Source organism: Panthera onca, chromosome A2, assembly GCF_046562875.1.
Source record: "Panthera onca isolate mPanOnc1 chromosome A2, mPanOnc1 haplotype 2, whole genome shotgun sequence".
Classification (NCBI taxonomy): domain Eukaryota; kingdom Metazoa; phylum Chordata; class Mammalia; order Carnivora; family Felidae; genus Panthera; species Panthera onca.
This window is the reverse complement of record NC_138340.1, coordinates 154,364,873-154,377,600: the sequence shown is the minus strand read 5'-3', so window position 1 is coordinate 154,377,600 and position 12,728 is coordinate 154,364,873. Positions and strand designations below refer to the sequence as shown.

The 12,728-nt window shown below is 47.7% G+C and overlaps 1 protein-coding gene across 1 annotated transcript in view; it reads left to right on the top strand.

The window, feature by feature from the left end:
* PARP12 (poly(ADP-ribose) polymerase family member 12) overlaps positions 1 to 9,944 on the top strand; it is a 38,808-nt gene extending 28,864 nt beyond the window's left edge. The window contains exons 9-12 of the mRNA XM_060633932.3: positions 4,213 to 4,288; positions 6,067 to 6,197; positions 7,013 to 7,164; positions 8,814 to 9,944. Coding sequence (XP_060489915.1) covers positions 4,213 to 4,288; positions 6,067 to 6,197; positions 7,013 to 7,164; positions 8,814 to 9,139 — 685 coding nt within the window. The 3' untranslated portion in view covers positions 9,140 to 9,944. The remainder of the gene's footprint in view (positions 1 to 4,212; positions 4,289 to 6,066; positions 6,198 to 7,012; positions 7,165 to 8,813) is intronic.
* The last annotated feature ends 2,784 nt before the right edge of the window (positions 9,945 to 12,728 follow it).

Here is a 12,728-nt window from a genome sequence, read left to right as displayed (position 1 = left end):
ACAGCTTAAGCTGAGACTTCAGCCAGTGTTGTTAGCCGTTTCGTGGAGAACTGGTAGTTTCTCTGTTGGCTCTTCTAGGTCTCACAGATGGACTTCAGTGGTTGTATTTGTGGAGCATGGTCATTTAGAGGAGAGTTTGATACAGGATAGGGGGGAAAGGTATTAGCAATTCAAGCAAAAGGTACACTCAGTGGTCCGTATCCTGCCTGCTGTTATCTCCAGTGTTTCCGTAATGAGGACCTGTTTGTATAAGTTTTTGGTTTATCTTCATTATCTTTTTTTTTTTTTTTTTGCAAAAATAAACAAATGCATATACAGTATTTTCTGGTTTTTCTTGTGCTAAGGGTAACATTCTAAATGTATTGTTTGTTCTGTACCTTTTCTTTTCCACTTAAAAATAATTATTTCCTTTCAACGTCAGAAGACGTTAAAGTCTTCTGAAATCTGTTGTTGTCTTCGTGGCTCTCTATCACCTGTATATACCCTCGTTTATTTAATCTGTTCCTTTTAGAGGTTTATTTTGCGTTGTTTTAGATTTTTTACTGTCACAAGTGTAATGGCACAATGGATGATCTGGTGTATGTGCTGTTTCATATTCATGGAGGTTAAAGCCCTAGAAGGTAAATGCAGGTTTCTCTTGATGGGGTTGGACCATTATGCACTTGCCCCAGGATGCTTGAGGTGCCTGTTTGCCTCACATCAAGCTCTTGGACTTTTGCTATTCTCGTGGGTGGCAAAGGGTATATCAGTGTATTTTAATTTGCTTTCTCTTACGAGTGAGGTTTAATATTTTTTCCTAACCTGTAACAGCCATTTGCCTTTTTCTGTGGATGGTTTGTCTTTTTGTCCAATTTTCTGTCAGACTTTTGGTATATTTTGTAAATATTAAGAGCCTTTTATCTATTGGAGAGCTCACTCGGTTTCTTCTTTTAAATTTTTAAAAATATTTATATTTGAGAGAGGGAGAGAATATGAGTCAGGGAGGGGCGGAAAGATAGAGACAGAATCCAAAGCAGGCTCCAGGCTCTGAGCTTTGAGCTGTCAGCACAGAGCCTGATGCGGGACTCAAAAACTCAGGAGCAGTGAGATATGACCTGAGCTGAAGTCAGACGCCCACCTGACTGGGCCACCCAGGTGCCCCATCACTCAGTTTCTTATACAAATTGCAAACCTTTTTTCTTGGTTTGTTATTTGCCAGCTTTGTTTATGAAATATTTTACCTTGCAGAAATGTTTATTTTTTATTTTTTAGTGAAATTTACCCATGTCTTCTGTGTATTGCTTCTGGATTTAGAGTTCAGTTAACTGTGGCTGCTTCTACTTCTGAAAGTTTATTTTTGATTCTTTCCCTATCCAGAGACTACCTTAGATACGGTTTGGAAAAAATCTGTCTCCTTTCTGAGACTGGATGTCTTTTATTGTCACTGTAATGTTTTCATGGGGCCACAAACACACCACACATCAGAAATGATAGTGATCATTTTGGTTAAATTCAAACTGAGATGTGACTTGATTTAGGATCTCTCTGCTGCATAAGCTAAGAGTCACACAGTGTCCATGCAGTGAAGTTTGTGGCTCTTCCTTCTAACCCATGTGACAGTAGCCAGATGTTGTAACTCTAGAAAGCAAGTCTGCTTGGGCCTCTGTGGCAGATTGGGACTATTAGAGTAGGTCGCTTTCAGAAACAACTTCTTGGGGCACCTGGGTGGCTCAGTCAGTTAAGCGTTTGACTCTTGATTTCAGCTCAGGTCATGATCTCACAGTTCATGAGTTTGAGCTTTGCATCGGGTGCTGTGCTCATAGCGTGGAGCCTGCTTGGGATTCTCTTTCTGTCTTTCTCTGCTCCTCCCCCTCTTGATCATGCATGCTCAGAGATCTCTCAATCTCAAATAAATAAAGAGATACAACTTCTATGTTTATGTGAATGACAGGGTCACAGAATATGATCTCCACATTCCACAGTTATAATACAAGAGTTTAACGTAAAGTTCGAAATGGCATTTACACATCAGCTATCTGGTTTAGTTCCTTACTGTCCTTGTATCCTCCATAAAAATGTTTTATTCATGTGATTGGGTCTTATTTTATCTTTTCTTGCCTCCTTGTGGATATTTTTTGTCATTTCGTTTTTTTTCCCTTCTAGTTTGGGAGAGTTATACATTGTATAACTATTTTTTTTGGCCACCTTAGAAATTATAATAAGTGTTCTTAGGTATGAGTCAAGTCTGTATCTTTGTGCTTGTATCAACTAATATAAGGGCTTTCATATACCTGATTCTATTATCTTCCTCTGTTTTTTAACTTTGAGGTACTGTTATTTTATACTATGAATGTTTCATTAGATTTACTCACATTTTACCACTTTGTAATTTCAAATTATGAGTCTGTTGGACTCATAGATGAGTCTGAATGATGATGAATTTCAAAGATGAGTCTGTTGGAAAATTCTGTGTTTTTGTTTGCCTGAGTACATCTTTATTTTGCCCTCAATCTTCAAAGATAGTTTAACTGGCTGTAGAATTTTGGGGTGTGGTTATTTTCTCCTGGAATGCCGAAGAGGTCACTCCACTGTCCTCTGGTTTCCATTGCTGTCTTTGTGAAATCAGCAGTCAGTCTAACTGGAGTTTCTTTCCCAGAATCCCTCGTTTTCCTCTGGCTGCTTTGCAGATTTCGTTGGTCTCGCTGTCGTGCACTGTCACCTTGGTGAGGCTGGGCATGTGCTTTTATTATCCTGTTGGAGATTCTTGGGGCTTCTTAGACCTATGTGTCAGCGAGTCTCCTTTGTTCTCTTTAAGATCGCCTCCATCCTTTCCTCTCTCTCTTTTTCGAGGTTCGGTTAGGTTCCAACCAGATTCTGGCCTTCTCTCTCTCCCTCTTCTCTGTGTCCCAGCTTCTTCCCCACATCTTCCACCTCCTCATTGTGGGGCCACATTCTGAATTACCACTTAGCATCTCATTCAGCTCACTCTTTTCTTCCCTTCTCAGGTGGTCTCCCCTGCTCATAAGCCTGTCCTTCAAACTTCTAGCAAGGAGTGTATCTTTCATATTTAGAAGTTCCTCCTAATTTTTTTTCAAATCTTCATCTTTTTATAGTTTAGCTCCTTACATAGGTTTTTAAAGTTTGTCTTTTATTTCTTTAAACATAGAAAGAATAATTGTTTTATAATCTGCCTCCTAATTTCAGCATCTTTGGTCTTCATGGTCTGTTTCTGGTTGATTCTTGTTCATGGGACCTTGGTTAGTTATTTTTAAACTGTGCTGTTTTCCTAGGAAAGTTATTTGTGGGAGTTCCTTGAGGCTTAGGATGAAGGTACATGTCTTATGCCAGTGGAAACAGAAGGAATATCTTTTGTAGGAAGAAAAGACCATTCTGAAAAGGAGTCAGAAAATTTTGGAATTATAGCTTCACAGTCCCTGTTCCTAGACCCTTTGTGTGATGTGTCTTTTTTTTTTTTTTTTTTTTTTTTTAAGTTTTTTGTGGTGGGGTGGGGGGAGCCATGTGTCTTTTAGAACTCCATCTTTCTCTATCTTTTTTGGAAGATCCTATGGTGCTGGTGTTATGTGAGACCTGTAATTAAACTTGCTAATATTGCAGCAGTAAAAATTAAGCATAGTTGGGGCACCTGGGTGCCTCATTCGGTTAAGTGTCTGACTCTTGATAGCTGCTCAGGTCATGATCTCATGGTTTGTGGGATCGATCTTCGAGTCGGGCTCTGCACTGTGACAGCATGGAACCTGCTTGGGATTTTCTCTCTCCCTCTCTGCCCTCCCCCACTTGTGCGCTCTCTCTTTCTCTCTCAAGAAAACATTAAAAAAAAAAGCATAGTCAATTTAAGTAGGGTATATACAGACCATAAGTAGCATCTTAGCAGTTTCAATCAAATTTCTACTGCCAAATTCGTTTTGACATAAATTTTATGTTTTTAAAAATGTTTTTGTATGCCAATTACACCTAATTGAGGCTGCTTGGAAAAAGTTGCAGAGCCCTTTGAATGTTAAAATGATGAGAGTTTAGGCTGCTCTAATCAGTTATTCTCTGCCTTTCATACAAGAGTTGGGATACAGGTGAGAAATGGATCCCTTGTGCCTTATCATTTGTGTTTTGGCCACCTGGGCAAAGTAGAGTGCTCCCACATGGTGGATAGTGTGTGTTTAGGTGCTTTCCTCACCTTCTATCTGCTTTCACAAAATGATATTTGTTTACATTTTGTAGCAGTGTCAAGTTTCAAGGCCCAAAGAGCATCCCAGACCATTGGGACCCCTCGGCCCTGCCAGACCCTGGCTTCAAGGTATGGGATTTGCACTGTTTTGGTCCGTGGAGGAGGGCGTTCTGTGACCTAGTGAGTGAACTGACTCCACCACTGAGGAAGCTATGAGGCCAGGCCGGGCAGGAGGGGAGAGTTCTGTTGGGTTTTGTTATTTTCAGGTATAGGGGATTTTAAGCCTGGATGACCACCAAGAAGATGGTTGTGGCCCCGAGGGGAGAGGATGTATTGTGGATGGAGCATGATGACTTAGAAATTTCTGGGAAGGGCAGAAATAAGGAGCTTAACGGCTGCTCGGCCAATACGTATTAGTTTTACAAAGCAAGAAAACAAAACCAGGGGAGGACTTAAGTATGATGAGGGACGCGGAGAGAGGGAGTTGCTGTTGAAAGGTGCCGGATGTTCGAAGACCAGGAATAGCGACTCACCTGGCTCATGTAGTGCCTGCCAGCGAACAGGAGCTACACTGAGTTCTGTGGAGTGCTCGTGCCATTGTCCAACTGCCTTGTGTACGTGTGGCCCTCAGACTGCCCTCTGCTGCTGGCTTCCTGCAGAGCACTGCAGACCAGCTCTCTGCCCTGAGAGGACTCCTCTTGAGTTGGACAGAGCACAGAGACCCCAGCAGCACACACACACACACGTGTAAAGGGCTGGGCAAGTTTGAACAGCAGCACTCAGCACCACAGGACGAGGTGTCTGTACCGAGGGGAACAGGGAAGATGTCACTGGGTCCACACCTAAATGATGGCTGGTGCTTGTACAGCGCAGATGTAGGGGCAGAGCATACAGGTCGACGGAAACTTCTTAGGGAGAGAGCCTGGGTCAGGATAGAGGGCGTGTGTAGGTGTTGGGAAGCAGGAGTGACATCTGGGCCGTGCTGTGGAGCGCTTGGTTGTGGGGCTGAGTTGCAGGCTGTGACAGGTATGGGAGCCCTTGACAGTCTGGTCTGAAAGGGGCAGGCTGGTTCCACACTCAGGGGAGAGGAGTTTGGTGTCCTTCCTGGGGTGCGACCAGGGAAACCAGAGTCAGAATTTCTGTTGCAGGAGCCCATGGACATTCAGACGGCACTCAGGGTGAGAGGGTAGGGCATGCTACAGAGGGATTTCTCACGGGTCCCCAAATGGGCTATCACTGGGCCGTCACTGGGCCAAGCCTCGCAGAGCCAGGCTGGTTAGGTGCAGGCTTCAGGTGTGGGAATTTGTGGATGGTCGCTGTGTAAGTGTCAGCTGCCCTTGGTTAGGAATCTCCCGGCCCATAGGGAGTACTGTTCCTCAGAGCAAGACACTAGGGGAGAGGTGGACTCAGCTGGGAGGACGCAGCAGCCAGGCACCATCCCTGCAAGTCTCACTGCACTCCTCAGTTGATGTGCGTCTGTCTGCCAGCCTGAGCTCCTGATGCGTTGCTGCCCATAAGCCTGAACCTGCTTTAACAGGGTTGGCCCCCCTCTCTCCCAGATGTGTGCACTCCACATTTTTGATACCAATTCTGGTCTTGGAGGCTATATAGTCTGCCCTGTGTGGGTACAGAGGAGGAGAAGGGATGTCCTGGGGACACCAGGGTGGTGCTGATGTAAGCATCACCTGCCTGTCCTTCAGGAGGGTTTCACAGTGGACAAAAGGGAAGTGACCACAACTTGCATACATCTCACGCCTGGAGACACTACACCTCTTGGCAAAGGGAGGGTGGTGATCACTATCTGGGTTTGTTGGCAGTTCTGGTGTTTTATGAGCAACCTTGAGAAGGGATTGATGTATATCCTCTGCTTTGATGATAACAGAGAAAAAAATATTTGCTCCCTGCAGAAGATTGCCCTCAGTTCTGCATCGGATGAATATCAGAAGGTCTGGAACCTCTTTAACCGCACGCTGCCTTTCTACTTTGTTCAGAAGATCGAGCGAGTCCAAAATCTGGCCCTCTGGGAAGTCTACCAGTGGTGCGTTGGGGGCTCACTCTTGGTGGGCTGGTGACCGTCCCCTCTGATACATACACAGTAGGCTAGCTGCTTGCCAAACGTGTCCTAGGTTTCAGGGACAATCTGAGATGGCAGCCAGAGCTGTGTCCCCACTTTCCTCCCCGTCTCACTATCCTTATAGCTCAGTGCTGGCACATCCCTCAGTGCCGAGGGGACTGAAGCTGCCCTAGTGACAAGGCCAGTGCTTGCCTCTCTGCCTGAAGATCAGTGGGACTGGTCATTGGAAGCCACCCACACCTTGAGGAGTGGAGAGATGCTGTCCTGACAGCCACACAATGGGGGTCTCTTCTTTGTGCCTGAGGACTAGCATGTTCTTGGGCACCTAGGGACTTGGCCTTGTTGAGGGGAGATCTGCAGCAGGTCGCTGTGGCAGGCCTGGGATCCTGCTGACCTGTCCCCAGAAAGGGGGTTGGAGTAGTGTCCTCTGTATTTGGGGCCCAGTGATGAAATCAGGGTAGCACACAGAGGGGGAAAGGGGTGGCCCCCACTGACCAGCATCTTCCAGTTCCCCCAGCTGAGCTCCATGCAGAAGCAAGGTGCTGAAGAAGAAGTAGGTCTGCTTTCCAAGGACTGGTCTGCTTTGGGAGTTGAAGAAGCCGCTGGAGGCCTTTTCACTCCAGTCCCGCTGTTCATCTTCTTTCTCTGGTCCATGGCTGGTTTCACGGGCCTGGACTCCTGCTGATTCTAATAAAATGTGTCTTCTTGGGTCGAGTGGCTTGTATTTGGCAACAAGCACCCTCTGCCTCCCAACATACATTCCTCTCCCATAATTGTAGGCAAAAAGGGCAGATGCAGAAGAGAAACGGAGGGAAGGTGGTAGATGAGAGGCAGCTGTTCCATGGCACCAGTGCCAGTTTCGTTGATGCCATCTGCCAGCAGAACTTTGACTGGAGGGTCTGTGGTCTTCATGGTACTTCTTACGGCAAAGGTAAGGGCGAAGGTGGCCCCACTGGCAGAACCTGGCTTTACCTCCCCCCCCCAACCCCTGGGGCCCGGGTGGCCATTTTAAAGCAAATTGATGGAGGGCATGGGAGAGCCAGGGTGAGTTGATGAGCTGGGTCGAACTCAGTGAGGAACAGACCCAGCTGGTGGCACCCTTGTTCTTACTGTGTGCAGCCAGGAGCCTGACCCTGGGTTTGAGCAACTGGGGTTTTGTGTCCCTGTGGAATGGAGGCTCTGGAAACAGTGAGCAAGAATGGGGTGAGGAAAGCAGGTACCTTCCCAGCCCTGAGTCCGGCCCCAGACCATGCCCCCCAGTCGTTAGAATGGGAATCGGAACAGTTCAGATATGCTTGTGTGCGTCTCATGCCAGCTGTAATGGGAGTTCTCTGTTTTCTGGGTTATTTTAAAACTTTATTTGGAAATAATTTCGAAACTCACAGGGAAGTCTCAAGAATAATATTTTTACTTTTTATTTTTATTAACATTTTTTGAATTTATTTTTGAGAGAAAGAGACAAAGCATGAGTTGGGGAGGGGCAGAGAGAGAGGGAGACACAGACAGAATCTGAAGCAGGTTCCAGGCTCTGAGCTGTCACCACAGAGCCCCAATTGGGGCTCGAACTCGTGAACTGTGAGATCAAGACCTGAGCTGAAGTTGGACACTCAACCGACTAGCCACACAGGTGCTCCAAGAATAATATTTTTAAAACTCCAGCATAAATTCTACCTAGATTAATCAGCTTTAATACTTTGCCACGGGGGCGCCTGGGTGGCGCAGTCGGTTAAGCGTCCGACTTCAGCCAGGTCACGATCTCGCGGTCTGTGAGTTCGAGCCCCGCGTCAGGCTCTGGGCTGATGGCTCGGAGCCTGGAGCCTGTTTCAGATTCTGTGTCTCCCTCTCTCTCTGCCCCTCCCCCGTTCATGCTCTGTCTCTCTCTGTCCCAAAAATAAATAAAAAACGTTGAAAAAAAAAAAATTAAAAAAAAAAAAAAAAAAAAATACTTTGCCACGGTGGCTTTATCCTGACCCATGTGCAAGTAGGTGGCATATATGGTGCCATCTTTAACGTGACCACGACATGGCTGCTAGATTGAAGCATCTCCACAATGTGATACTGTAGTGAACAGCCCCTCTTCTGACCCCATCGCTTGTCCATCAGCCGTTCTTGGAGGTGGCAGCAGCTGTGGAGTCGGGATAGAGAAAGCCAGTGGCAGATGTATTTCCCATTGTGTGGTGGCCTCCAGTGCAGGCTCCTATTGGACGGCTTCATAATTGTCTGCGTTGGGCTCCTGGCATCCAGTGTCCCGTGCGGGGTCTTGTTCCCTTTCCACACCAACCCTGTGAGGCTGGTGTGACAGGCCCAGTTGAGAGCTGAGGAAGCTGAGATCTGGGGGTTAAGTAGCAGTGTGCCCAGGGACCTTTCAGATTTGAGGGACAGAGTCGGAATCGGATCTCTCTGTCTCCAAGTTTGGAGACTCCTCTGTTGGCCTTCATGAGGGAGGACAGGAGGCAGGGGCAGGTGGTGACCGAAGGACGGAGGCCATCGGCACTGCCTGGTTGACAGGACACCCCAGCCTCCCCTTCCAGGCTGCGGGCTGTGCCCCGACACCAGCTGAGCCCGCCTGTGTCCTTGCAGGGAGCTACTTTGCCCGCGACGCCGCATATTCCCACCACTACAGCAAATCTGACACCAAGTCCCACACGATGTTCCTGGCCCGGGTGCTGGTCGGGGAGTTCGTCCGAGGCAGCGCCTCCTTCGTCCGCCCCCCGGCCAAGGAAGGCCACGGCAACGTCTTCTATGACAGCTGCGTGAACAGCATGGCCGACCCCTCCATCTTCGTGATCTTCGAGAAGCACCAGATCTACCCTGAGTACATCATCCAGTACGCCAGCTCCACCAAGCCCGTGGCGGGGGTCTCCACCCTCTTCTCCTTAGCGTCTTTCTTTGGCGGCCGGCAGTGAGCGTGCGGTGATGCTTTTAGTGCCTTTCAGGCTTCTTGTCCTTGGAGTAGCTATTTGGGAAAGTTTTCTTCTTTTTTTCTTTTAACAGAAAACTTTTTAATGAACTGTTCATTTAGCATTGACTTCCTGATGAAGTTACATTCTTAATCTCTCACTGATGATAGTTTTTAGTTTTAAGCCACTTTTGGGCTCATTAGTAAACTAACCAGAAGTGACTGTAGGTGGGCCTATTATTACTTTTTAGTAGTGTGTTAAAATTTTATTATTTACACTCTTTGTTGACTTGGCAGCTGATGGGCACCAGGCACAGAGTTTCTAGATACTATTTTATGGATTGATTTTAGATTTAAGTTGCTTTCTCTGCAGTGAGTGGTTTGGTTTTTCAGGGTCTCAGTGGCATCTCATTTAATTTTTTGTCAGAATGACACAGTAGTCATCGGTACAGGCGGCAGTCACTGTGTCTGTGGCTCTGGCTCTGATCCAGGCAGCTCTTCTCCTGGGCTTCTGGCCTTGGAATGGCCCGTATATCACAGGGTTAGAGCAAGTGGCTACTGTGTGGTGTCACCGCAGTCCTGTCAGTTGCCCCGTGTCCTGGCAGGGTCAGCATCCCTCAGAGGAAGCGCTTTAATCCTGGCAGGTGACATGGTCCCCCCAAGGGCCCCAGGCTCTGCCCACCAACACCCGTTGCCGCATCTCCTGAGTACACTGGACACCCTCCAGATGTGGGTTTTATGTTCCTGTGAGATTGGAATACCTGTGCTGCAAATGTCACAACAGAGTATGGAAATAAAAAATATTTATCTGAGGTGGGCAACAAGCAAAGCTCATTCTTCAGCGTCTGTTATCGAGCACCTGCTGGATACAGGCACTATTCTGGGTGTCTGGATATAACGGAGCCTCCATTACTGGCCTCGGGGGCTGTGTGTGGACTTACCCATGGGGCTGATGAACTTGAGGGTTCAGGGCCCCTCACTTGCTGGGGCTGTCTCCACAACCGTTGCAGGGGTGGGTCCTAACTATGTGGCCACATGGTCATACATCTCAGTTAAATGCGTAAAAATTACATATTTGGATTTTTTTCCTTCTCCAACCCCTATAAACCCCAAGTTCCACAAAACCCAGATTGGCTACTGAGTAGTGTGTGTTGTAGATGTGTGTGTGTGTGTGGGGGGGAGTGTGCATTCTGTGAGTGTCGTCCACACACAGCAGGTTATGGGAGTCTCTACCGGGTGCTGGCTGGCTCTGCTCTGGGGGAGGAGGGGCTGACAGGGTGGCTCCGTGTTATGAAGTGGCTGTACCTGTTGGTCTCTGGGTTTAGTCCTCAGCAGTGGGCTTCTCACCTCCCCTACACCTTTCCTACCCATCCCCCCACCTTCCTAGTACAGTGTGTCCACCCCATGTGATGTCTTCACTTCTGCTGCTTTGTCCTCACATTCTCAGTTTAGTTCTTTCCCTCTTTGGAGCGGGGTTAGGGAGTGCTCTGGAACTTTACACAGGTCAGCCAATCAAGACCAGTCATAACTGAATTTTATGACTGGGGGAATGAAACAACAGTATTATCTTACCCACCCACAGGGCTGGTCACCTGGTTGTACATGGTGTGATTTTCAGAGCCCCCAGAATATTTCCCCCATGTCCTGACTAATCGTAAGTTTTATTCATTGCTTTTTGATTAAGTCATGGTCCTACTATAGCAGGTGTGTGTTGGGGGGGTGCAGAGGGGTGTCAGGGAGAACCATTAAATCAGGTGCTTGCCTGCTACGTCTTAAATAGAAGTGATTCCATGCTCATTAACCACGTGGCTGCTGGGAGCTTAGTAGTGGGTGGCATGGATGGTCTGGGAGTGTGGGTGGGAAGAATGGCTGGAGAACGGTAGGAGGTGATCACATGCTCCAGAATTGGCAAATGAGCTACGAAGACTCATCAAATCCAGAGGCCCTGGATTTGCTCATCTTTGAGAAAGCAAGCCAGGAAGAACACCTACTTGGATCAGAAATTTGAGAGAAGGATGGGGTCCATCTTGCCAGATTGTTGGGATGGGGTGGGCACTGTGATGGGAAGATGTCAAAATGACGGTAATTCTCTTAGTGTAAAAATGTGGTGGGACCCAGGGTGTGTGTGTGTGTGACTGACAGGTCATGAGGACACGGTTGGGATACAGCTAAAGGGTTTTGTGGAAGACCCAGGCAGTGCCATCTCCTGCCCCGTTAGCTAGTGTTGTGTGTGTATGGTGGGATTTGAGGAGAGCTAGGGATTGTGGGTTGAAACCATGGAAGAGCCGAGTCTAGCAATTCTAGAACATTAGGAAGCTTCCCTGGTTTTTTTCCCCCCTGCTGTTTCTAAACATGGTGAGCGCCTGGACAGAACAGGTGAGGGAAGCCAATGGAGCTGATGGGCTCCGGTAGCAGGCATAGGCTGTGCCCTTAGGAGGAAGCCACGTGCTCAGCTGGGCCCTTCTGCAGGATTGAGGTTACTTGATGGCCATAGGGGGTCAGGGATTGGGAGACGGGCAGGGCAGTCTGGGAAGACAGGTTAGATCCCCAGGAATGGGAATGTGTGGCTTTCTCCAGTGGGTCTGAGCCTCAGGGCCAGACGTGTCAGAGGCTTGATCCCTGAGAGGAGCAGTGGTGGCAGCAAGGTTGCAGAAAGGGCTGTGTGATGGGCTGGCCAGGCAGCACCCAGGGCTGGGACAGTGGTGGGTGACGAAGCTGCCTTCCTATCTCTGGGGAGGCCAGAAAGTGAGAAGAGGGCTCTCTAGGGAAGGACTTTGGGGGAAAGCTTGGGGTCCTTTTGGCTGGAGCAGGAGAAGACCAAACGGCAGAGGCAGGATCCACAGCCATGGATCCGTGAACACCTGTTGTGCCAGCTCTCCTGAAACAGCGTAAAGGTGGTCAGCCTCTGGGTATCCAGGCTTACAGATTCCCGCTCAGAATGTTATCTATGGGGCATTTAGCCCTTCGTGCTGCGCACATGTTACATAGAGGAGGGAGCTTTGATCTAGGACAGCTCCCTTGTTTTACAGATGAAGACAATGAGGCACAGGAGGATGTGGAAAGACCAGCAGTCATGACCACACACTGCTGGTGGCAGATGTGGGATTCACCCTGCAAGCTCTCTGTTGAATTTTAACTTCTCAGCAACACGACAGTTTTAATAAATTCACCTCAGTATTTGATTCTTTGATCAAAATGAAGAGAAGTTACGATGCCTTTAGTGCATTTTAGGCTCTATCACTCTTCTGTGCATTAAAACATTATAAAGTTAGTATTAGCTTACCTAGGAAAATCAAAGCAAAAGAAAGCTTTTGAGCCACTTGTCGGAGTTAAGCTTCCGATAAATATAGTTTTTTAAGTTAGACACCACAATGTACCGGAAGTTGGAAAGGCCCACGAAGTGGTGCTGTTAGGGCAGCTCACCGGAGTGTCCCCGTGTCCTCTGCCCTGTAGATTCCTTCCATCCTGAGGCTAGGACTTCCTTCAAAACCCTGAGTTCTCAGTCACGTTGACAAAACTACATTTTTGCCTATTTATCAGCAATCTCTTATTGAGAGGTGGGTCAGCGGTTCCTACACCATCAGCAAAGTTAAAAC